At 41.1% G+C, this 25,763-nt stretch overlaps 1 protein-coding gene across 1 annotated transcript in view; it reads left to right on the top strand.

The window, feature by feature from the left end:
- The window catches only part of LOC122556908 (cyclin-dependent kinase-like 2), a 102,836-nt gene that overhangs the window by 58,057 nt on the left and 19,016 nt on the right, over positions 1 to 25,763 (top strand). The window contains exon 10 of the mRNA XM_043704160.1: positions 20,542 to 20,704. Within this exon, the coding sequence (XP_043560095.1) occupies positions 20,542 to 20,704 (163 nt within the window). The remainder of the gene's footprint in view (positions 1 to 20,541; positions 20,705 to 25,763) is intronic.

Raw genomic sequence — 25,763 nt, 5'->3', positions numbered from 1 at the left:
GAGCAGATTGTTCTCCCTGGTCTTGGGAACACATCATATTATCATATTATTGTTTGTGAGGACAGAGTGGGTGCTATGTTTCCTATACTACAGTGACTACATTTCAAAAGCACTCAGTGTAAGAGCATGTAAAGCCTCTTCTGGGCTTAAATGCTCTGCCATTTTATCAGATAATGAAATCACAGCTGAATTGATTTTGGCTTCAATGCCACTTTCCTGCCTGCCCTCATAACACTTGACTTCCTTGTAGATCTGTCTCACTCAGAATTCAATACATTCAGTGAACCAACCATAGCTGCTGCCTGGGATGGGAAAGAATTTTCTCCTCATCTTAAACCTGACATGGGAGACTCCTAATTTGGAAACAGTGCCCCTTAGTTTTATATTCCTTTATCAAACATTCTTTCAGCATCTACCCTGTCAAGCTTCTCAAAATCTTACTTATTTCGATTAAACCATATCTCATTCATCTAAACTCCACAGGTCTCAGCCCAGTCTCTTCTATTTGAAGGTCACTTCATCCCAAGTGAGCCTTCTTTAAACTGCCTTCCTTAAATGAGGAGACCAAAGCTGTTTGGAGTACTCTGGGAGAAAGTGAGGATAGCAGATGCTGGAGATCAGAATTGAAAAGTGTGGTGCTGGAAAAGCACAGCAGGTCAGGCAGCATCCGAGGAGCAGGAGAATCAACGTTTTGGGCCTAAGCCCTTCGTCAGGAATGTGGTGGGGGGAAGGGGGCTGAGGGGACAATAGCTGGGAAAACGATAGATGCAGGTGGGGGGTGATGGTGATAGGTCAGAGCAGAGAGTGGAGTGGGAAGGAAGATGGACAGATGGGACAATTCATCTGTCACTAAGTTAGAGGGTTGGATCTGGGATGAGGTGGGGGAGGAGAGATGAGGAAACTGGTGAAATTCACGTTGATGCCACGTGGTTGGAAGGTCCCAAGATGGAAGAAGAGATGTTTTTCCTCCACGCATCAAGTGGCTAGCATTTGGCAGTGGAGGAGGCCAGGAACTTGCATGTTCTTGATGGAGTGGGAGGGGAGTTGAAGTAGTTGGCCACAGGATGGTGGGGTTGTATAGTGTGTGTGTGTCCTAGAGATGTTCTCTCAAACGTTCCATGAGTTCTCCCCAGTGTAGAGGAGACCACATTGAGAGCAATGGACACTGTAGGTGAGGTGTTTGGATGTTCAGGAAAATCTCTGCCAGATGTGGAAGGATCCTGTGGGGACTTAGATGGAGATGAGGGGGGAGGTGTGGTCGCAATTTTACACCGCTTGCAGCAGCAAGAGAAGGTGCCGGGTGTGGAGGGTGGTTTGTTGGGGGGCATAGACTAACGTGGGCGTCATGGAGAGAATGGTCTCTGTGGAATGATGATAGGGGTGGGGAGGGAAATATATCTCTGCTGGCGGGGTCTGATTGTAGGTGATGGAAATGGCGGAGGATGATGCGCTGTATCCGGAAATTGGTGAGGTGGAAGGTGAGAACCAGGAGCATTCTATCCTTTTTGCAGTTGGATGGGTGGAGTTCAAGGGCAGAGATGCGGGAAGTGGAGGAAATGCACTGGAGGGCATTGTTGACCACATGTGAGAGGGAATTGTGGTTCTTGAAGTAGGAGGCCATCTGGAATGTTCTGGAGTGGAATTGCTCTTCCTGGGAGCAGAAACGGCAGAGGCGGAGGAATTGGGAATAAGGGATAACATTTTTACAGGGGTGAGGGTGAGAGGAGGTGTAGTCCAGGTAGCTGTGGGAGTCCGTGGGTTTGAAATAGATGTCCGTATTGAGTCAGTCGCCAGAAGTGGATTCAGAGTGGTCCAGGAAGGGGAGGGAGGTGTCCGAGATGGTCCAGGTGAACTTGAGGGTCAGGGTGGAAGGTATTGGTGAAGTTAATGAACTGTTCAACCTCCTCTTGTGAGACCATGAGGTGGCGATGATAGAGTTATCAATGTGGTGGAGAAAAAGGTGGGCAATGGTGCCACTGTCACTACGGAATATGAACTGTACTGTCTTTAAATCCCTTTGCAATTATTGCAATATTTTGACCACAGAATTTCCTGTTATATTTGTTACAGGTGTTTGCTGCTGTTGCCAATGAAATAGCAAGACTTCCTTATTTTTACTCTCCATTCACCTTGCATTAATGGTCAACATTCCATTTGCTTTCTGAATTACTTGTCATTCCCCAGCATCTCCAAACAAATTAATATAGAGGGATCATTACAAGATATCAAGGTGATGGTGTCAAAACAGAGCAGCTGTGTGTAACCCCACCATACTGTTCTGTGTTAGTAAATTTTTCCTCACTGTTCTGTTTTGACACCATCACCTTGATAACTTGTTATGATCTCTCTACATTACTGTAATTAGTTTATACAGTTTTGGATTACTTGTTACTTTGGTTAAATCCTTGTCATGTGACTCTTATACCTATCATGTTAATCCAGCCATTTGGTTTGTCTCTAGCACCACCTTATTTTTGATTTTCTGTAATTATCTCTCTGCTCTAACTAATTGGATCATAGGTCATCCCTTCACTTGCTCCTCAGCTGTTGACACTTTACTCACACTGTTTGACACTTTTGATCACCTGCAAAGCCTTGTTATTCTGCCTGTGGACTCCCCACTCAAACTATTTGGATTATTTTTTGACATTCTTAACTATCTGGAATTATCTTGCAATGATCTCTCTGCCTATAAAATATGTGCCTGTGCGCTTCCCTCCACTTCACCTGACAAAGGAGCAGCACTCCAAAGCTTGTGATTTCAAACCTGTTGGACTATATCCTGGCATTGTGTGACTTGCTACTTTGTCCACCACAGTCCAACACTGGCACCTTCATGTGATTGGGTGTAGACCCACTCTTCCAGCAGGTATCATTGAATAGCAATCAGGAGTGGGAATCTTTACTGAGTCGTATCCGAGAGAACTTTTCATTTGAAAACAACTGTAGCACACTTGTCTTTATTATAGCTGTGATTAACTAAATCAATTTATAAGTGAAGACAGTGGCTGTCTTGTGGTATAGTGGTAGCGTCCCTGCTCCTGGACAGGAGAAGCCTGGATTCAAGTCCCACCTGCTCCAGAGGTGTGTAACAACATCTCTGAACTGCAATAATGGCTGACAATTACGAGATAGTCCATAAAATTGATCCTTTTGCCTGTCATTCTCATAATTTCAAAAGAGATAGGAAATGGGAGACAGAATTGCAAACATGTAGCCAAGGTAAAGAACAGATAGTTGGGAACTTCCCAAGGTCTTATCCTCAGATCTGAAAGTACTAACAGCGGAGGTGAAAATCAGAAGCTGAAGTGACTCCATTGTAACAAGGTGGGACACATCTGTTCAGAATGCTAAAAGTTATGAGGGAAACCCATGAGACTTAAGAGATCTCAGAATAAGTTCTACAATGGAACTCCAAAGAAAAAGCTATGGATTGAAGTGTTGCTTTAACTATAGCTGAGACTGATGGTAAACATTATTGTGAGTACAAGAGTAGTACATAGGGTAGATGAGTGATACAAAGGTTATTGTCTCAAGGAAAGATAACCCCTTTTTCTTCAAATGAACTATCCAAACCCATAACTAAGAGATTCAGGGGTTAATCAAAACCTCTTATGGTCCCTCCTGAGAGTTCATTGAAAGGCGAAGTGTTGGTAAATGGGATAAGTGGAGAGTATGTCCTATTCCACTAGACAAAGTCCAATTGAAATGTGACATGCTGTCTGGACTAGTGGTATCTGAGGTAGTTAAGAAATTACCCATGAATGGAGTTGATTTATTTCTGGGGAATGATTTAGCAAAATTGAAAGTTATGTAGTGTAAGGTATATTCACAGAAATGGAAATATCCTCCCAGACTATAGATGAAAAATGGATGGTTGTTCAAAAAATAATGGTACTACCCAAATAATGTAAGGTGATTTTACAAGTAGCACATAAAGTTCCTATGGCAAGCATGTAGATGTATAGAAAACACAAGCATTGCAAAACAGGTATATGTCATGGAAAGGACTTTATAAAGATGTTATGCAGTTCTGGAGAACATCTCATATATGTCCGGCAGCAGGAAAACCTCAACATGTAATTAAACCAACACCTTTAATACCTACACTAGCTTCGAAGAAGCATTTAGTTGAGTGTTAGTAGATTGTCTCAGAATATTATCAAAATGAATTAAGGTTATCAGATATACTTTATGGGTATGACAACCAGATTCCCAGAAACTATTCCTTTAAGGACAATTATATCTAGGTAGAGAGTCAAAATGCTAATGCACTTTATTTTATGGACTGTCAATTTAAATACAATCTGATCAGAGTTCTAACTTCATGTCTGAAGTTTTCCAGGAGATCATTAGCACTTTGGGTAGAAAACATTTGAAGTCAACTCTTGTATCATTCGTAAACACAGGAAGCTTTGGAGAGAGAGAGACCATCAGTCACTCAAAACCGTGTTTAAGGTATACAGTAATAATTACCCACAGGACTGAGACAGAGAATTGGATTTCCTAGTATTTGCTATTAGAGATTCTCCAATTTTGTTGAATCAAATTGAATTAATTTGTGATCCTGAGAGTAGAGGTGCATTAAAATTGATTAGGGAGCGGGAGATCTAAGATGGCGATCTGAGTGGTATGCTGTGCTGGGCTCTGCCATATCTCCCTGACAAGGTGGACCTTTACCCACACCTCGCTTACCATCCCTAGGAGAAAAATTGATGATAAAAGGTTACTGAGCATCTGGAGCTATTAGGATTGTGGTTTGATAGCTCTAAGATCAAGATGAAGGCGAATCAAGGAAAAGGGACGAAAGGAGTACAACAGGCAGGACACTCCTCTACTGCATCGCGGGTACCCGTAGCCATTGCTCAAATTCCCAGGGCGGCCCTTTTGGATTTAATGAGGCAGCAGCATTTACTGGCAAACTCCAAGAAAAGATTGAAGCAGCAATGGATCCAATGCTGAAGAAGCATAAGCAGGAGGTTGAAAGACTGGACCGAAGAGTAGAAGCAGTGGAGCAGAGGACCGCGGCATTGGAGACCATGGCAGAGGTCTCGGGAGGAAGGATCTGAACACTGGAAAACCAGATTTGGGTCCTTCAGGAACAAGTGGACGACCTGGAAAACAGAAGTAGAAGAAAAATCTTATGGCTCGTGGGTCTGCCAGAATGCAAGGAAGGCGAGGACCTTGTTGGTATCCTGGAGAAGTGGCTTCCCAAGTTCCTGGGGCTGGAGTTGGAGTTGGGCCTGGTGAATGTTCAGTCGGCCCACCGGATCACAATGCCCAGATCCGGGCCAGACCCATGCCCCCGCCCAGTCCTAGTGCGACCTCAGCACTATAAGGAAATACTGTTAGTGATTGAAACAGCAAGAAGACTGGGAAAGATTCACAGGCTTTAACATACAAAGGCTCAAGAATAATGTTCTTTCAAGACTTCAGGAGCCATAATTAAGAAGAGAAAGGCATTTGATGAAGTTAAGAGAAAATTAAGGGATCTGAACATTTAATATTCCTTGATGTACCTGGAGGTGTTGTGTTTCGCTCATGGAGGGACAGTATATAATTTTGATTCAGCAGAAAAGGCAAGGGACTTTGTGAACTCTATGAAATAAAGGACTCAGGTCTGGAGTGGGGGTGTAGAATGGGCACTGTTGCAGACTATGGTATAGCTTTTCTTTACTTTTACTGCCTCATTTGTTTCTCCTCTCTTCCCTTTTTTGTGGTAATCTGTTTCATTTATTTTGCACTGCCTTGGTGCAAAACCTGATTTATTTATCATTTCGGTCGGTTGGTTATTGTCAGGTTTTCTTTTGCTGCTGTCCTTTTGTTTTTGGATTGGGGGTTGCTATACCTGTGGTTAATATGTATGGAGAAGGGGAGTGGAGGGTGGACATCCATTGTTAACTCTCAGAATGTAAATAACATGTTTTCTTTATCTGTGTATTGCCTGGGATTGGGGCGTGGCCTCAGCTGGAAGGAGCCAAGATGGTTGCAAGGATTAGGTAAAAACAATGACTGCAGATGCTGGAAACCAGATTCTAGAGTAGCGTGCTGATGGAAAAGCACAGCAGTTCAAACGTCGATTTTACTGCTCCTCGGATGCTGCCTGAACTGCTGTGCTTTTCCAGCACCACTCTACTCCAGAATCTGGTTGCAAGGGTGGAGATCTCTCGTGAATTGGGTGTTTGTTTCAGTGAAATGTAGTGGCTAGTTTTTTAGTTGGAGTAGTTTTTAGACTTTAGAGAGTTAATTTTTTTTGCTCACCACTCCTCAGGTAAGCTTCCTCCTCTTGGGAAACCACGGGCTGCCCTGGACAACCATGGCTAGTGATTTGTTCAGGTGCGGCACCTGTAATGTAAAAGGGAGCCATTCCCCCATTAAAAAAAAGGACGGTACTGGGAAGGAAAGGGTTGACATCCCCATGCTGCAGGAGATGCATTTAACTGAAAAGGAACATCTGAAACTGCAGTGGGGGGGGGGGGGGGGGGGGATATGATAGGGTATTCTTCTCCTCCTCCAAGAGTAGAGGAATGGTCATACTGGTAAGAAGGAACCTCTCTTTCCAGGTAATTGAGCAAATTAAGGATGAACATGGACGATTCAACATTCTTAAAGCTCTAATACATGGAGAAGGGTATGGTGTTCTGAATGTTTATTGTTCCCCGGCACACCCTCTTAAATTTCTAATTGATGTAGTTGCTAAATTAATGAATCTTGGTGTGTACTATGCGATGATAGGAGGGGATTTTAACCGCCTAATGAATCTCTGGGTAGACAGGATGCAAAGGGGCCTGGCAGGTAGGCCCACGTAGTCGAGACAATTGGTGGACTTGTGTGAGGAGTTGGGATTAGTGGATGAGTGGAGGTATCTCCACCCTAATGGAAGAAACTTTACTTTCTTTTCTAACCTACACAAGTGCTACACGTGAATTGACATGTTCCTTATGCCATCAGTTTGTTTGGACGGAACATTGGCTGACAAAATTGGGAATATAACTATCACGGACCATGCGCCAGTGGATTTAGATGTTAAAATCAAGGGTGGCATAATAGATACATGGCACTGGTGCATGGACCCATTCCTGTTAAGGGATAGCAAATTTGTTGAGTACATAACAAGAGCGTTCAGGGCCTTCTGGGATATCAACTCCGCTATGGCCAGTAATCTGGCAATACTTTGAGGCCACTAAGGCATATTTATGAAGCCTGATCATTTTGTATTCAATGTCTAGAAGGAGGCAGAGGGAGGAGCAGCAACAGATGCTGGAGACCTGGCTGAAGGTAGCTGAGGAAGCATATCATAACAGGGCCTTCATTGGTCCACCTGCAGTAAGTCAAGGCTCTCCGGGCTGCTCTCGACTCATTGCCCACACAGGTGGTAAAAAAAAGAAGTCTCCTTTGCTAAACAAAGATTGTTTGAATTTTGGAGATAAGACAAGTAGATGTCTGGCATATCTGCCTGGAAAGAAAAATGCTTCCCAATCCATTTTGTCTGTTAGAGAGAAGGCTGGCACAGTTACCCGTGAGTTGAAGAAGATCAATATTAGATTTAGGGAATACTTTGCAGAGTTATACCGGTCAGAGGGCAGTGAAGATGGTGCAGTGAGAGTGCAGTCCTTTTTTGAGAACCTGGACCTCCCCAGTATAAATGCGGAACAGGTCTCCCCCATAAATGCACCAATGATGATACAAGAGGTGCAGGAAGTAATAAAGCATCTCCAGGGTGGCAAAGCACTGTGGCCAGATGGATTCCCCACTGAGCTTTATAAGGAATTCATAAATGTATTGGTGGAGCCACTTTTGGGGATATATAGCTATTCTTCTACACAGGATATTAGCCTCTCTTAGGGAGGCTAATATCTCACCCATTTTAAAGAAGAGGAAAGACCCTGAAGAATGTGCTACATTGTTGAATGTAGACTTTAAAATTATTTCAAAGGTGCTGGCCCTGAGGTTGGAAAAGGTATTCCCCTTTATTATAAAAGGAAATCAGACGGGTTTTATCAAGGGCCGTAGCTCCTCCAACAATATCAGGAGGGTACTGAACATAATGCAAGTATCCCAGGTTGATCCCAGGTTTGGTGGTCTCCCTAGACACAGAATAGGGGTTTAACCGGATAGAATGGCTGTACCTGTTTGGGGTCCTAGAGTGCCTTGGTCTGGGGGGAGTCTTTGCTAGATGGGTGGCGGTGTTGTATAATGATCCGAAGGTGGCAGTCATCACAAATAGCACTAATTCAGATAACTTTAATATTAGGAGAGGTAATTGACAAGGGTGTCCTCCTTCACCACTGTTATTTACCTTGACAATTGAGCCGATGGCTGAGGCTATCAGGAGGGATCCTGAAATAGTTTGGGAATGGGGGAGCATAAAATCACTCTATCCGCTGATGATGTCCTTTTGTTCTTGGCCAATCCGGAGAGGTCCATTCCTCGATTGATTCAAAAAACTAATTTATTTGGCAGTTTTCCAGGATACAGGATCAACTTCACAAAATTGGAAGCCATGCCGGTGTGGGGGTTAGTGGAGGTGCCTGATCTGAAGGATGGAATGCAGTTCCCATTTAGATGGTCATCAAAAGTTTTTTATATTTGGGAATTTTTATTACCCCTGCCTTCCAACAGCTGTTTAAGCTAACTATACACAATTACTGGAGAGGATAAAACAGGGTTTGCAGCGATGGGATGGATTACCGTTATTGTTAGGCCGAATAGCTCTGATTAAAATGAATGTTCTTCCTCGCCTTTTGTACCCCATGAGAATGCTCCCACTGTTGCTACCCAGACGAGTGTCACAGAGGCTCAGTGGTTGGCTAGGGCCCTTTATTTGGTGTCACAGGTGCCCCCTAATTAACTTTACTAAATTGCAGCTCCCACAGGGTGAGGTGTGGGTGGACCTTCTGGACTTGAAGAAATATCAAATAAGCACCCTGTTAGCATATATGGGTGACTGGGTACTTGGTGGGGGCGAATTTGGTGCCAATTTGGCTTGACGTTGAAACCTCGCAGTCGAGATGTCCCCTAGTTAATCAATTATTCATGGATAAGATGGAATCCATGATCAAGCAGAGTAAAAGCCCCATCATTTTAAATATGGTGAGAGCTTGGAGGGTAATGAGTAAGACGAAGGCAATTGGCTTAAGACCTCGCCATTTACCCCGTTGGTGGGAGCCCAAGGAATTAAACCTGGGGTAATGGACTCAGGCTTTAAGCTATGGGAGAATAAGGGAATGTCTTGTTTGGGAGATTTATTCGAGGGGGTGGTCTTGATGTCATTTAGCCAATTAAGTCAGAAATATGGATTGTCTACCTTTTCCGGTATGTTCAGATAAGGGAATATATACAAGGAGGACTACGCTCCTGGCTCAGCCTTACATGTCAGACGTGGAGAAAAGAGTGCTCCAGTGCATGGGCGTTCTTTCAGTTAGTACTTTGTATCATTCACAGAAAGGACATGTCTTAGGAGATATGGAGAGACTCTGTATGACTTTGAATTGGGAATTAGGCGAGGATACTTAATTGGAAACATGGGAAGATATATGGAAAAATGCGAAGAAAATCTCTATGTAATAAAGCGCAGGCCATGCAATTGAAGATTTTCCATTGGGATCATATGGTGCCAGAGATGCGAGCTAAGTTCAAGAGAGGAGCATCTCCAGGGTGTCCCAAATGTAAAATTAATATAGGCACTCTTTCACACTGCTTTTGGTCAGGTTACAAGATCCGGAGATACTGGAGTGCCACAGTAAGGGAGCTGAAGCAGATCCTGGGAATTGAAGTCAAAGTGGACCCGGTATTTCTTCTGGGGTTGCCAAATTTGCCCCCTCTAGGGGAACACGGGAAGAGATTGGGTAAGAATGTTACACAATGTGCAAGGAAGAACATTTTATTGAATTGGACGTTGGAAAAACCCCCAGATCTTATAGGGTGGCACAGGCTGGTGATGGTACATCTCCCCCAAGACTACCTCACAAATATAGTACACCACAAAATAGAGCAGTTTTATAAGACGTGGCGGCCCTTTCTAAATTATATTGTCGCAGACTTATTGGCAATATTAATTAGGGCCGTGATATAACCATAGGAATCAGTTGAGGTGCCCGTCGGGCCCTGGGAGGGAGAAGCTGAGGGGAAAAAAATACAGGTACAATAATTGGTGCTCCCAGGTGTGGGAGCTTCAGTGGAGGTGTGGTGAGTGAAATAGAACAAAGTAATGTGATATAATTTAATTTAATTTAAGTTAATTTGAATTCAGCTTAATTTAATTTTTATTTAATTTGATTTTAGTTTAAGTTAAGTAGGTGTGTTTGTTCTGGTAGAATAGGAGATACAGTAGTTTATTATATATTATTGTGATAGACATTGTTGTACTACCTCTATCTTCTTGTATTTTGGTATTGTTTTTTATATATAGTTGCTTTGTAAAAGATTTGAAAATGTTTTTAATAAAACTATTTATATAAAAAAAGATTGATTTGGGAGAAGTGTCTGAATGGCAAAGACAAATCCTCAGTCTTGGATTATGTGTCCATGTTTCCAGAAACACTTACAGGAACATATGTGGTAGCAGAAGAGCTTTTGAAATTTTCACAAACCAAAGATAAACAGGCAGATAAGCATTCAGCAACTAGAACATCTCAATCAGGGGATGAAGTATTGTAGGGAAGAGGGTAAGGAAGAACAAGTTTGTGAGGTGGTAAGAGTAGTGGGAAATGACATATACAATAAAAGTGAGTTGAAAGGAGCGCTAGACAGTCCCCAAAGTGAACTCCTACAACTTGGCCAGCTCTCACAGAAATACTCAAGTCTCTTAGATACTATGTTCTCATATTTTGAAGAAGGACAATGGATCTTGTATGATTACTGAGGAAGAATAAATTAATCTTGAGAGAACACTTGGATCATAGAATTGAATCATAGAAGCCCTACCTTGTGGAAATAGGCCATTCTGCCCAACATGTCCACACCAACTGTCCAAAGTGTATCCCACCCAAACTCAACCCTCTACTCTATCCCTGTAATCTTGTACTTCCCATGGCTTGGCCACCTAATTTACATATCCCTAGACACTGCGGGCAACTTAGTATGGCCAATCCACTTAACCTGCACATCTCCTACATGTCTGGCATGAACTAAGCATGATATGGATAAAGAGAATCAAGACCCATAAAACAGCATTCTTATCAGTTCAACCCAGAAACATAAGCTCAGGTAGAAATAGAGATTCGCTACAATGACAATCATTGACTGAACCTAGTCAAAGGAGTTAGAGTTGACTGGTAATGTTAGTTTCTCAACCAGATGAATCAACTAGACTCCTTATAGATTGTGGATGTATAAATGTGTTCATGATGTCAAATTTGTACCCAATTCCATTGTTAGAAAACTGGTTGGCAAAGCCTCATTTCTTTTTAAGATTGATCTATTGAAGCAGTAGTGGCAAGCGTGCTTGATTCCCAAGTAGCTGAACAGCTTATGGGTGTGAATGAGCGGGCAATAACCCTTCAGATCTCCAGGAAGGAAGGTCTTTGAAGTAAAAAAGCACGTGAACCCTGAAGATAGCCAGTTACTGTAAGCTGTTGCTTTCCTTCACCAGTTACTGTAAGCTGTTGCTTTTAACTAATAAATCAGAGACATTTTAAGTTGTGAACAAGTTTTGTTGGAGTTGCTCCTAACATGGCAAGTGGAGATGAATCCAAACCACTGCTGACTTGTGTTTTGTGGATAATGGATGGACAATTGGGAGACAGGAGGTGAGTTATTTATTACAGAATCCCTAGGCTCTGACTTGTTCCTGTAGCCACAGAATTTATGTTGCTGGTCCAGTTAATTTTCTGGTCAAGGTAACCCCTACAATGTTGATAATAGTGGATTCAGCAATGGTAACGCCTTTGAACCTCAATGGGCAACTGTTAGATTCCCTCTTGTTGGAGCCCCAGTCATTGATTGGCATTTGTGTGGCACTTATATCAGTTGCCATTTATTAACCCAAGTCTGGATTTTGTCCAGGTCTTCCAGCACATGGATGCAGACCGAACACAGAACATGGAACACACAATGTAGAGCATCACAGAAACATGCCTTTTGGCCCAGTATGTCTGCGCCAACCATGAAGCCATTCTAAACTAATCCCACCACCTGCACCTGGTCTGTATTGTCGATTCTCTACCTGTTCATGTGTCTGTCCAAATGCCTTTTAAACATGGCTATCATGTCTGATTTATACTACCTCCCTTGGCAGTGTGTTCTAGGCACCTACCACTCTCTGTGTAATAAACTTGCCTCACACATCTTTTTTAAACGTTCTCCTCCTCACCTTTAAACCTATTCCCTCCTAATGTTTGACATTTACACCCTGGAAATAAAGACTCTGACTATCCACCTTATCCATGCTTCTCATAATTTTGTATACTTCTGTCAGGTCACCCCTCAGTCTCCGATGCTCCGGCGAAAAGATTCAAAGTTTGTCCAACCTCTCCTTACAGCTAACACACTCCAATCCAGGCAGTATCCTGGTAATTCTCTTTTGCACCCTCGCTAAAACCTCCACATTCTTCCTATAGTGTGGTGACCAGTATTGCATATGATACTCCAAATGTGGCCTGAGTAAAGTTTTATACATCTGCAACATGACTTTCCAACTGTTTCAGTATCTGAGTACATATTTGGACACCTTATCATTTGCTATGTTTTATAACATAATGAATGTTACTGTGAGTCCATATGCAAAAGGAACGGACTACATACCATTCTATTTTGCCAGAGAGCAGCTGGTGAAGCAAGCATGTGGTTTTGTGAGGATTACTGGTTTTCCCATGCTGCATGGTATCATTGGCAGCAGATACACCGCTTTGGAGATGCCAAATGTCAACTTTGAGTTGTTTCCCAAATGGAAGAGGTTCCACTCCCTCAACCATATGTAGTACATTATAAAGACCGGTTTACAGTATCCTGGTAGCAAACACAATGCCTTCATTCTGCCCGAGTTCACTATGCCAGCTGGTTTTGAGGCACCATGGCAACCCAAAGGGTGGCAACTGGGCAACAAATGGTGTTCCCTGACAAACATGGCTTTGACATAGGTGTGATAGCCATGCACATGTGAGCAGTAAGCTTACAATGAAAATCATATAATCACACAAAATGTGATTGAGCAGACCATTGACATGCTGAAACAATGCTTCCGCTGCTAGGAGCAGTCATCAGCAAAGCTGGTATCAAGATTCATGTTGGGCTGCTTTGTTCTGTTTAACTGGGTTCTCACGAAGGCACTGTCCTTGCCAGAAGCTGTATGGTGAGCAGTGTAATGGCAGAATAAATAGGAGGAGGATCAAGAAAGAGGAAGCAGAGAGTCAGAAAAGGAAAAGGCAACAAATACAGAGTTGTCCGTGAACAACCATCTAACTGCAAACCCAATTCCTGAACACACAACAGACTCACGTGTTGCCCTCCTCTGTCATTGATCAAATTCATGTCCATTTGGCCACAAAGCAAAAATAAAAATGAAAACAGAAATTGCTGGAGAAACTCAGAAGATCTTGCAGCACGTGGAGAGAAAGCAGAGTTAATGTTTCGAGTCTAATGACCCTTCTTCAGAACTCAACATAGCTAGGGGAAGGTGATATTTATGCTGGTGACTGGGATGGGGGTGTTGTAGAACAGATAAGTGAAGGTGGAGCTCTGACAGACAGTGAAAAAAGTGTGGCCAAAGACATTGTTGATCGTAAGCAAAGAAAGAAGAGAAATTAGATAAGTAATAATGCAGACTATGATTGGTTGAAAATGGGTTGCCTAATGAAAATCTCAACAAAATGAATAATCCAAACCAAATTTATATGTTAAGTATCTAATATAGGATGGAAAATTAATTTATCTCTCTTGTGCATTCCTTTATAGCATATCTTTTGTCTGTCTTAATGTTTTAATGGATTGGATAACAGGAATCTGTTGACTTCCAGTGGAGAATTTTGTGGATGTCTTTGGTTGATGTACTAATAGAAACCCTACAATTTTGAAAGAGGCTATTCAGCCCGCATTGACCCTCTGAAGAGCACCAGATCCACCACTAGTCTCCCCACCCTATCCCCGTAACCCATCATTTACCAAAGCTAACCCCCTAGCCTGCTTACCTTGGACACTATGGACATGGCCAATCCACCTAACCTTCATATCTTTGGACAATGGGAGGAAACTGGAGCACCTGGCAGAACCAGGGAGTACATACAAACTCCACCTGGACAGTCACTTATATTCAAGCAGATTTGGGCCTGGAAGGCCTAATTGTAGACTGCAGTGCCTTGGCATGTGCTATAGTAGTCTGGCTGGTTGACAGACAATAAACACAGTGGTGTGGCAGTGGTGGTAAGAGAAGTGACAGTAGAAAAAGGACAGCAGATTTCTTCGCCATGGTACCAGTACCTATTCCCCTTTGTAGGGTGGCATCTCAATAGTCTTAGTAATCTGTTGGAGGACAGATTGCTATGACACCCTCCAATCCCATTTGAACACTGGTATTTGCAATTATGGTGACCTAACTCTGAGCCTCTACAGCCGGAAAACAGTTGGACCTTGCATTACACGTAATCTATCTATTTCTTTCTTAAAAATATTCAGTGAGTTGGCCTCTATTAACTTATGTGGTAGAGAATTCCACAGGAGAGTGAAGAAATTTATTTTCACCTCTGTCCTAAATGGACCCTGTATCCTATGTCTGTGATCCTTTGTTTTAGATACCGTCCACTCCCCACAAAACCATAGGGAGTATAATCTCTGCAGTCAGTCTGTTCAACCCTATCAGAATTTTATATATTTCAGCAAGATCCCCTCTTATTCTTCAAAATTCGATGAATACATACCTAATCGACATAATCTCTTCTCATATGATAAAGTTGCCATACTGGGAGTCAATCGAATAAACCTTCTCTGTACTCCATCTATGGCAGATAAACAAGTTTATCTTTTCTGAGACATTGTCCATCAGATACAATGTCATGAGTATTTGATGTAGTGTCTGAATGTAAGTGGTTACGACTTGCATGTGAGAAAGGAGACACTCCAAGCCCAGCATATAATCTGTGCAAAATTGGTTTGGATAAGCTCCCAAATAGTGTGTTCAGGCTTTCTGGCAGGTTGCCATTACACCTAATGTTTAATGGTACATATCCATCCCCTCAATTTGTAGGCAGCCACATCAAAGTACTCGTCAGAGTCCTCTGCAGCAAAGTTTGTGTATGATCTTGTCCACCAGGGAGTGGGCACTTTTTCTATTAGCATCTGTGCTGGTTTCTGTGAATGTCGAATCAAATGACTCCACTTCTTCATAATCACTGTCCTAACTGTTGTTCTCCCACCACTTTTTGGCCAGGTTACAGTTGTTAGGTATCTGGGAAAAAAACACATGGAAGAGTTATGGGGAACGAAGGGAAGGAAGAGGTGCAGATTCAAACCAGTTACAGTTTTCTTGAGGAGCAGTTAGGTTTGGAGCAGAATGGCTATGAAAGGTGATAATAAAATCTTCCATGCTTTCAACCCCACCTTCGGCTGTGGTCTTAGCAAAGGCTGCTCCAATTATCTCACCCACCAACTCTTGTGGAGCTGAGGACAGGCAGCCGCTCCTGTCTCCCACCTGTTAGCACCTACAGCCTCTGTTGTCCACCACCTTGTCCTCCAGGAGATTGGTGTGTGTGCCATTGAATAGTGTGATACAATCTCTTTGGATAATGTAGCTGTCATGATTGAATACTGCTAGCGTGTATAAGCTGTGAGACATGGGTGTGAGGAATGTAACAACGTGAAGTGTCTCGGGATGAAGTGAAACTATTAATGTGAGGTACGAATCATGGTACAAACATATGTGCGTGTAGATAGAGATTGTTGAAAATTCAGTAATACAGTGGTAGATAGAGCAATGTCTGCAGCTAGTCATCAAGTTGGCAGAATATGGCATTTAAAATGCTCTTGACCACACATGTGATGCCATCAAAGTTTTTGTGGCACTGCATCCAGCTCTTTAGTCTTGACTCCTGACATTGACCACCAATTAACTATTCCCATTGCTTTCTCTCAAGAGGATAACCTGGAACTGTCTGGATCAAATAGATCTCTGCACTTCCTTGATCATATGCACCTGTTCTATGTTGGAAAATATTGGAACTTGCAGTCTCCCATGCCATATTTCTATCTTTCCCATTTCAGAATTAGTTATAAATTGACTTCCATCTCTTGATTCAATAAATGGGGCTAGCCCCTCACACTTTTGGTCCCTTGTTGACGTGTGGAGCTGCTTAACAGCATTGTTACGAATGTACAAATTAGAAGCGGGGTCGGCCATTTGTTCCTTTATCTTGCTTCGCCATTACCGATCTGATTGTAGTCTTAACACCTCAACGCCACATACTCGCTTATTCTATTAACCTTTTGCAAACTTTTGTGTTGGCTGCACATGACCATAGTCCATATGCTAGCAGCAGGAAATTTGCATGCTGCCAGTATTGGAAGCAACAAGTGTAAGTTAGTCAGGATCTCATTTCCTGCCCTTTTTTTTCACCATTTTACAAATTGGAATTTCTTTAGTGTTTACTATCTCCTCCCACAATCCAAAGATGTGCCAGTCAGGTGAATTGGCCATGCTAAATTGTCCATAGTGCCAGGTACATTAGTCAGAGGGAAATGGGTCTGGGTGGGTTACTCTTCGGAGGATTGGTGGGGCCTATAGGCCTGTTTCCACACTGTAGGGAATCTAATCTAATCTAATGTTTAAAAACTTACATTGTTTAAGTCTAACTTAGTTTTTTAATTGTTTTTTCGTGGGCTCTGGATGTTGTTGGCTAAGTCAGTATTCACTGCCTTTGTGAAGGTGGTGGTGAGCTACCTTCTTGAACTGCTGCAGTCCATGTACTATTGATAGACCTAGAGTACTGTTAAAGAGAGTATTCCAGGATTTTGACCCGGCATCAGAAAAGGACTTGTGATATAGTTCCAAGTCAGGATGGAGGGGAATCCAGAGGTGACAGTGTTTCCATGCACCCGTTGATTTTGTCCTTATATATGGTGGCAGGTTTAGCCAGTGCGGTCCAAGAAGCCTTGGGGGGTTGTTGCAGTACATCTTGTAGTTGGTTCAGTTCAGCTAGAGTGCATTCGGGGTGAAGAACATGAATATTAAGATTATTGATAGGTTCCAATCAGCCATCCACATTGTCCTGGATGGTGATATATTCTTGAGTTTTGTTGTATCTGCACACATCCAAGCAACTCTAGACTATTCCGTAACACTCCTGACTTCTATCTTGTAGATGGTAGATAAGTGTGATTTCCTCTCACAGAATTCTCAGTGTCTGACCTGCTCTTGAAGCTATAGTATTTATATGGTTGGTCCATTTCAGTTTGGTCAATGGTAAGCCTAGGGCATTGATAGTGGGGGATCAAGCAATAGTAATGCAATTAAGCATCAAGTGCAGATGGCTGGATTCTGTCCTGCTGGACATGCTTATCACCTGATGCTCATTTCTTAAAAATGTTACGTGGTGCTTATGAGCCAAAACCTGAATGCTGTCCAGGTCTTGCTGCATATAGATTCAAACTATTTTAGAATCTTAAGAGTCATGAATGGTGCTGAACATTATGCAATCATAGAAAATATAACATCTGACGTCATGATGGAAGAAAGGGCATTGGTGAAGCAGCTGTAAAGAGTTCAACCAAAGATACTTTCCCATAGAACTTCTCAGAGGTGCCTTAGGACTTTGCTGATTGGCCTCCACTAACCATCTTTCTTTGTGTAAGATATGATTCCAACCATTATTATACTTTGCCTTTCACATTCATTAACCATAGCAGTGCAAAGGATTCTTGGTTCTGTATGCTGTCAAAGGCATCTGCTATCAATTCTCTCCGGTGAGTTTGAATCCTTTGGCACATCATTTTGTGCAGGTGGGGAAAGATGACTAATACCTTGCAAATGTAGATATGTTTTCAAACATAAAAATAAATAATTTATATTCCTTAAATAAGACCAATGCTTCCTTATGACATATTCAAATTAATTTGAAATTTAATTACTGGATAGATGTTTATGTATTATTTTGGTTATATTCCTAATACTATTTTTAAGAAACTGAGGAAATGAAGAAATAGGTTTTGTGCAATATGCCTAGTCATTCTATTTGTGTGCTAAATAAAGGTGAAAAACCATCAATTCTGAATTATTTCCTTGACCTACGAAGATAATTGAATGAAATTTTCAACTTCTCAACCTATCATTATAATCCACAATAATTATTCCTGAGAGAGTAATTAACTCAGTTGTCTAGATACTTAGCATGTGATTCATAATAATCCCAACTGCAGGATTTCATCCATGGACAAGCTGAGACAGTCTCAGGACCTGCTTCCTGTCACAGCACAAGCTGTGATTCAATGGCCTTAAGGTAATCAAAGATACTGCCCAGAGAAGAAGAAAATTATCCCTGACAAGTCATAGTTTTGAGGCAACAAACACATTGAACCATAACGTTTCATGCATTAATCATCTATAATTAATTTTAGGTCAGTAGACAATACACAATAGGTGCAGGAGTAGGCCATTCTGCTCTTCGAGCCTGCACCACCATTCAATATGGTCATGGCTGATCATCCTTAATCAGTATCCTGTTCCTGCCTTATCTCCATAACCCTTGATTCCACAATCCTTGAGAGCTCTCTCCAACTCTTTCTTAAATGAATCCACTGCCCTCTGGGGCAGAGCATTCCACACAGCCACCACTCTCTGGGTGAAGAAGTTTCTTCTCATCTCCGTCCTAAATGGTCTATCCCGTATTTTTAAGCTGTGTTCCTCTGGTTCGGCACTCACCCATCAGTGGAAACATGTTTCCTGCCTCCAGAGTGTCCAATCCTTTAATAATCTTGTATGTCTCAATCAGATCCCCTCTCAGTCTTCTAAACTCATGGGTATACAAGCTCAGTCGCTCCAGTCTTTCAGTGTAAGGTAACCCCGCCATTCCCGGAATTGACCTCGTGAACCTACGCTGCACTCCCTCAATAGCCAGAAATTCCTTTATTCCCCAATTTAGATTGTCCTTCCTAAATAAACGCAGCTCAGATCTGACCGAACAGAAACTACACATATTCCAAGCCAAAAGGCCGAAAAGCAATAATTCAAAAATATTCACTAATTTAAAAAACACAAACGCACAAAACAGCTTCATGAAGACATGGCAACTTTATGAAACCATGGAAGAAATAGACACTGGACTCAAGGAAAATGAATTAGTATTTGAATTGTGACAATCTCAAAATCAGTTTTCATTACTGAATGACCTTCAGCTGTACCTCCTATGGATTCTAGATTAAAATTACTTTGTAACTAGCCTATTATGCCATGTGATTGCATAATGATATCACACATGAATCCTTATCCATAAATAGAAAGATTACTGTACTACAGAATTGAAATAGCATATGGTTTTCAAAGAGCAAGGAGTCAGATTTCTACATGCTGTTTCATACAATGAAGAGTAAGAAATAAATTATTTCTAGGGTATGTTTATTTTGTCATGGTGAGAGCTGGTCTAAGTATGACCTAATATTTTAATAGATTCAATAAATACTGGTTACCTCAACTACTAGTTTTACCACAGCAAAATTAAAGGAATGATTTATTCTCCTTCCAGTTTTTGCCTATGGTTACTTTCTTTTTTTCATATTTCATTCTTTTCGGAAGATAATCACTTGCTTTACATTCAATTCCATAAATATAAGACATCACTGATATCGAATCTAAATGGTTGTTCTTCATTTGTGAGAGTAATATAAGTTCTTGATATACTATCCAACTCAGAGATTACCCTGTCTTTGTCTGTTGTCCACTCACTCATCCAATGAATCATTGGACAGCAAATAGAAGAGGGAACCATGTCTGTTTCTTTTCTACTCCTGCCCTTTGAGCTCAATTGTTGTGATCTTGTAGCAATCAGCTAATTCAGCAAAGATTAGGAATCAATGTCATATCATGAGTTACACATCCACTGAGATGGTGGTAGAACTCTTTTTATAAACTCATGTGATCCCCTAGCTGTGTATGACAAAAACTTTGATATTAAGATAACCGACATGGTGCCAGAATGTGACAGAGTACTGGGATATAAATTCATACTGATAATCCCCAATATTGATGATTTTCGTTCTTAGTCTCATCATTACATGAATGGTCTAAAGTGAAACCTACTATCTTACCACTGAGAAAGTATCTGCCCACTAGTGTCTGGTTTCTTAGTAGCATTAGTAAATGTTTGGGAGCAATTGCCAGCTCCTTGCCTTGAATACAGCAAGGGATTACAAGATTCAATTCGAAAAAGCAACAGAAGCATATGAAATTGTGGGATGGTCACAACTAAAGGACAGTGTTGACATTTTTAAAGCTAATTTTTATTAATTGAGAGAAAATCTCTGGTTACAACCAGAAGAAGTATCATCAAGTGACGGTGGTATTTGGAGTTTGTGGCAGATCTCACCAGCAGTGATGCAGATTTGTGTTTTTCTTTGCTTCAGGCCCAAGGTGAGGATTCTGGTGTTGGCGAGCAAGCTGCACAGACAGAGCAAGAAGTGAATGGAAATAAAAAGAAGGCAAAGGTGATTAAGGCAGGAAAGGGAGATCTCCATTTTCCAGAGCTCACATCAACTGGCCATCAAGTAGAAGTGAAGGGGCTGGAAGGTACAGAACAAATTCCATATCCATAAAACATAAATAACTATCTGGACTCCGAACTAGCTGGTCAAATCAACGAACTGACAATACCGAAAGTTGTGCATATCTGGGAGGACGACAGGATGTAGCAGATATTATCTTTTTCAAATTCTACAATAACTATTGATATCTCTCCTTGCATTTTTTACATTTGGACAAACACACAGCACAAGAGCCTTGCAAACAAAGATAGGGGAAATTTCCAATAAATCAGACACCAGGTTAAGATATAAGGAGAAAATTATTGTATCATTTAGGCCAAATTGCAGAAATCCTAACCTAATCCACCTATTGAGAAATTTTACTACCCCCAATTTTACTCCCTATTAAAATCAATGGAGAATAATGTTGAGTTACTCCATTCAATCCTGAGAGTTTATTGCTCAGTGAGTTTGATTAAAATGATCTTCCTTGTAATAGATCGTTCTTCAGGATGTAATGTTCCAAAAGATAGAGGAGAAGAACTGTATAGGGCTATAAATGCATGTGGGGATTGTTGTGCATCTTTAACTTGCATCTGTTTGTTTGGTACAGGCAGCATGGAAATAATTTTTCACTTTCTACACAATTCAATTACTTCAATGTCGAGCTACTACCAAGGTTGCTGTGGACAGGCTGGTTCTTAACCAGCGTGTACAAACTCATGGAAGGCTAATGTGAGATGAAGTTAAGTTGCTACTTAAATCCAAATGGCTCCTCTCAAAAGGAATTTCTATTTTGACTGGACCAGCTGCTGATATTCATTTCACAAGTGACTTTGATTTGGAAAATGCACAATAATAGTACAACGTGGTCAAAAGCAGGCTTTAATATTCTTCAACATGACACTGAAAGGCTGGGTACAGCATGTGAAATTCAGCCAAATATTCATAATGGGCTCAGATGCCAGATTAATTCCAAAAAGGTTGAGTCTATTGGAAACAGATGGCTAATTTTTCTCCACGCTACATTAAATACCCTGACAATCAAAGCAGATAGGAGCAAGTGGCAATATTTTAATTTGGTGAAAACTGTCAAACAATTTCTTCTATATTCAAGATGTGGGCATACAAATCACTTCAGACCATAACACTAGACTTCTCAAGCACTGTTTTGTTTATTAATTGTGAATACATTGTATTGTGAAGCTCCAAAAGAAAAACATGTTCTAATGCATTTCAACACTTAGACAGCGCTGTTCAATGTAATGGTCAAATTATCTTTACAAGACAAAGTCCTGTCATCAATCACTGCAGTTAAAGACATCCATCTTTTCATATAGCACCCAATAATGACATTTGAAGACATTTAGTACTTACCAGTCAGAATATTCCTGTTACAGACAATTCTAACCTTTATTTCCTCTTAGTTGAGATGAGACTTAGTTTTTTTATGCATAAGTTTATTCATGCATGGGAGATGCACACACCAAAATAATGACACACAAATTAAATCTTCATCACAAGAACAAAAAATGTATACTCCTTTTGCAGATAAGAAGCTTCCAACTGTTCCTACAAATAATATAATTAAAGTGTTTCGCAATTTTTAACCTTTTTCTCTGTCCAACCCTAGTTGTATAACTCACTTTCCAATAGAGTACATATGACTATATTATTCAATCATATTCAAACGAGTACATGTTACTCACTTCTATCATTCACATGTTTGCAACTCCGAGCTGTAATAGAATTTGTTTTGCGATTGACAGTAAACCTACACTGTCTATTTTCCCTTTTTGCTCCTTGACAAGTGCCCAAGTACGATGGACAGATGGACATACACAGATGCATACACGCGCACACACTCGCAATAGGTTCAAGTAGCTTGTTTTTTAGCCACAATATCTTCTTCCACAGTTTTCTTGATTTAAAACGGTATCTGTTTCTTCCATTTTTAGTTCACAATACAAAAATAAAATGATCTCCCATAACTAAATCCCATCTTGAAACCAGTCAAAGTGAGAGCTGTAGTAATGTAGATCAATACTCTTATGAGTAAACATCAGGCTTCTTTTTACATAACTATAAATGGAGGATGATAAACAACAACATCTTACTTGGTCCCCTACATACACAGGTATCAATTCCATGTGATCTGATGTCACTGTGACATAGCTCTTTCCACACCTGCATAGTTACTATACTAAATAAAGGAATAATTGCCTTTACTCTGTGTCTCCCCAACCCAATTTCTTTTACAATACCCCATTTAACAAATTAACATATAACCATGAACGCAGCTATCATTGCTCTCACTTTTCTCCCAGAAGTCTTTTCTATTCAAGGTTTAAATCTACCGTCATAGTCTCAGTCTTTTTAAAGATGGATGAGAGAGGCATAAGCCCTGTGGTGATCCTTGAATGGGAAAACCTATGCCCCATTGAGGTTTCAGTCCCTGATAATTAATCAAAGGCACAGACATGACTCTCATGACCTTGAGGCTTATCGAGAGTCGGCAACAAAATTTCTGGAACTAGTAAGAACTTCTCATTCTTTCTGTTCCAGGAGTACTGCCAAACACATTACAATTGGAGCCTTCTCCTGTCTACAAATCAGGTTTCCTGTGATCCCAGGTAAAAAAGGGAGATTCGCCATCATGAAAAAGAGAAGACTTTGAAAGTGGGCCTTCAAAGAACCTTGCAATATCTTAAGCTGAAGAATTGATGGAAGATTGTACAATAACAGAACATACAAAGTCTATCACCTTCCTATTAGTTTTGGTATCATACAATTGTTTTGCCTGGCAAGACTTTAAGGATTAAGTTTTGCATCTTCCTCCACATCTTTTACTAGTTCCTTTTCAGATTAGATTAGATTCTCTACAGCATGGAAACAGGCCTTTCGGTCCAACAAGTCCACGCCGACCCTCCGAAGAGTAACCCACCCAGACCTATTTCCCTCTGACTAATTCACCTAACACTATGGTCAAGTTAGCATGGCCAGTTCACCTGACCTGCACATCTTTGGGCTGTGGGAAGAAACTGGAGCACCCGGAGAATACCCATGCAGACACGGGGAGAATGTGCAAATTCCACACAGACAGTCGCCCGAGGCTGGAATTGTACCTGGGACACTGGTGCTGTAAGGCAGCAGTGCTAACCAGTGAGCCACCGATCTCTTTCATTAGAATTTTTTTCAGAATGGACTTCTGCATACTTAAATAAAAATCTCTGTACCCTTGTTCAAGAGTGTCTTTTTTAGAGGTACGATAATCACTTATGGATTAGACCAGAATGATTTCCTCAGCTAATAATTTCCAGTGACCTTCAAGCACTGATTAGATCAGAAAAAAAAGGGAGATCTTTTCTCCCAGAGAATATATCTTGAATGTGTTGATTGGATACAGTCTGTGGCTGTCTCTGCAAAGGGCTTGTGGGATTCTAAGTAGCTTTTATTTTTCATTTATAAGTTCCTGTTTTGGCCAAAGGACTTTACTGAGGACTGTTAATTGCTTTGCTTATTCATGAAGCAAAGAGGTTTGTGCGAATTCTATAACTTTAATGTTCCTTTGAACTTCTACTAGCTGGTCACTGATGTTAGAGTGTGAGGCTTGAAGGTTTTCATTTTCCTTTGTCACCTTATCCAGGAATTTCTGCAATTGTTCAATTTCTCTCAAAAAATGTATATTTTTAAATTCAGGCTTGATAGTGCTGTGAGTGCTAATAGATGGGCTTGTTCTCCAGCAGTGCCCTTGAGGTGAGTATATATCTTGCTTAGATTTAATGTAGACAAGTCCCGTTTAATACTTGACTTGAAACGTTTTTTAGGGTGCTTCTTAATTTTATAGTTTAGGCATCTTTTTTTTTAACTGAAAGACTCCTTGAGTGCCTCCATAGCTTGGTACTGAGACTCTTGTGTAGCTGTCAGCTGACTTTTATGCAAATTAATGATCACAAATTAATGTTCAATATTGACTTCATCCAACTTGCATTTGTGTATCTCCTTTTCTTTCACCAGCTGCTTGCAGTTGTCAGAACTACCTTTTGTGAGGTTCAAACATTTTCCATAGTCTGTATCAAGTTTATCTTGCTGCTCTTTGTTCATTGTTGTACGTCTTTATTGGAGTTCTGGGACTTCTTTTTCATGTCAGATTGAATATTGTTTTCTAACTTCATATCCTGGCTATCTCAGAATTCTGTATCATTTTGTTTTGCTGCAGAAGTTTTTGAAGCGTCATTACTGATTGAACTAGTACATTATTACTTTTTTGCTTCCCAGCAGTGATCTGGCTAAATACTGTGGGAAGAAATTCTTCATTTAACTGTGACTACATTAACTTTTGCTGCATTTCCTGTGCAGATAATGTGCAATAAGTAGACAATATTACATCTTTATCTTCTTCAAGAAAGGCCTGATTCTCCTCAAAAGAGACAATTAGGATTTTAGAAACAGTTCTCCTGAATCTAAAATTACAGAAGGCCTAAAGTTTCAGTTTCAAGTAAATGAATGACTTGTGTGCTGGTTTCCTTCTCTACAACTATATTCTGAAAGAACAAGCCACTATTTGAATGCCCGCTGGTTGTTGCCACCACCTTACTTTAGTGCCTTCTTTTCCTATTGTTTCCATTAGGAAATTAGGATTTACATACCCGTCTCCATAATCTCTTTCCCATTGTAGTGAAGCATAGCTCACATAGAGTCATAGAGTCATGGAGATATACAGCATGGAAACAGACCCTTCGGTCCAAACCGTCCAAGCTGACCAGATATCCCAACACAATCTAGTCCCACCTGCCAGCACCCGGCCCATATCCCTCCAAACCTTTCCTATTCATATATCCATCCAAATGCCTTTTAAATGTTGCAATTATTCCAGCCTCCACCACTTCCTATGGCAGCTCATTCCATACAGAGGAGTTCCACCCTCTGCGTGAAAAGGTTGCCCCTTAGGTCTCTTTCATATCTTTCCCCTCTCACCCTAAACCTATGCCCTCTAGTTCTGGACTCCCCGACCCCATGGAAAAGACTTTGTCCATTTATCCTATTCATGCCCCTCATAATTTTGTTAACCTCTATAAGGTCACCCCTCAGCCTCCGACGCTCCA

The sequence above is a fragment of the Chiloscyllium plagiosum genome, chromosome 14 (assembly GCF_004010195.1).
Source record: "Chiloscyllium plagiosum isolate BGI_BamShark_2017 chromosome 14, ASM401019v2, whole genome shotgun sequence".
NCBI classification, from domain to species: Eukaryota; Metazoa; Chordata; class Chondrichthyes; order Orectolobiformes; family Hemiscylliidae; genus Chiloscyllium; species Chiloscyllium plagiosum.
Note: the sequence above shows the minus strand (reverse complement) of the source record. Positions and strands in the feature narration are given on the sequence as shown.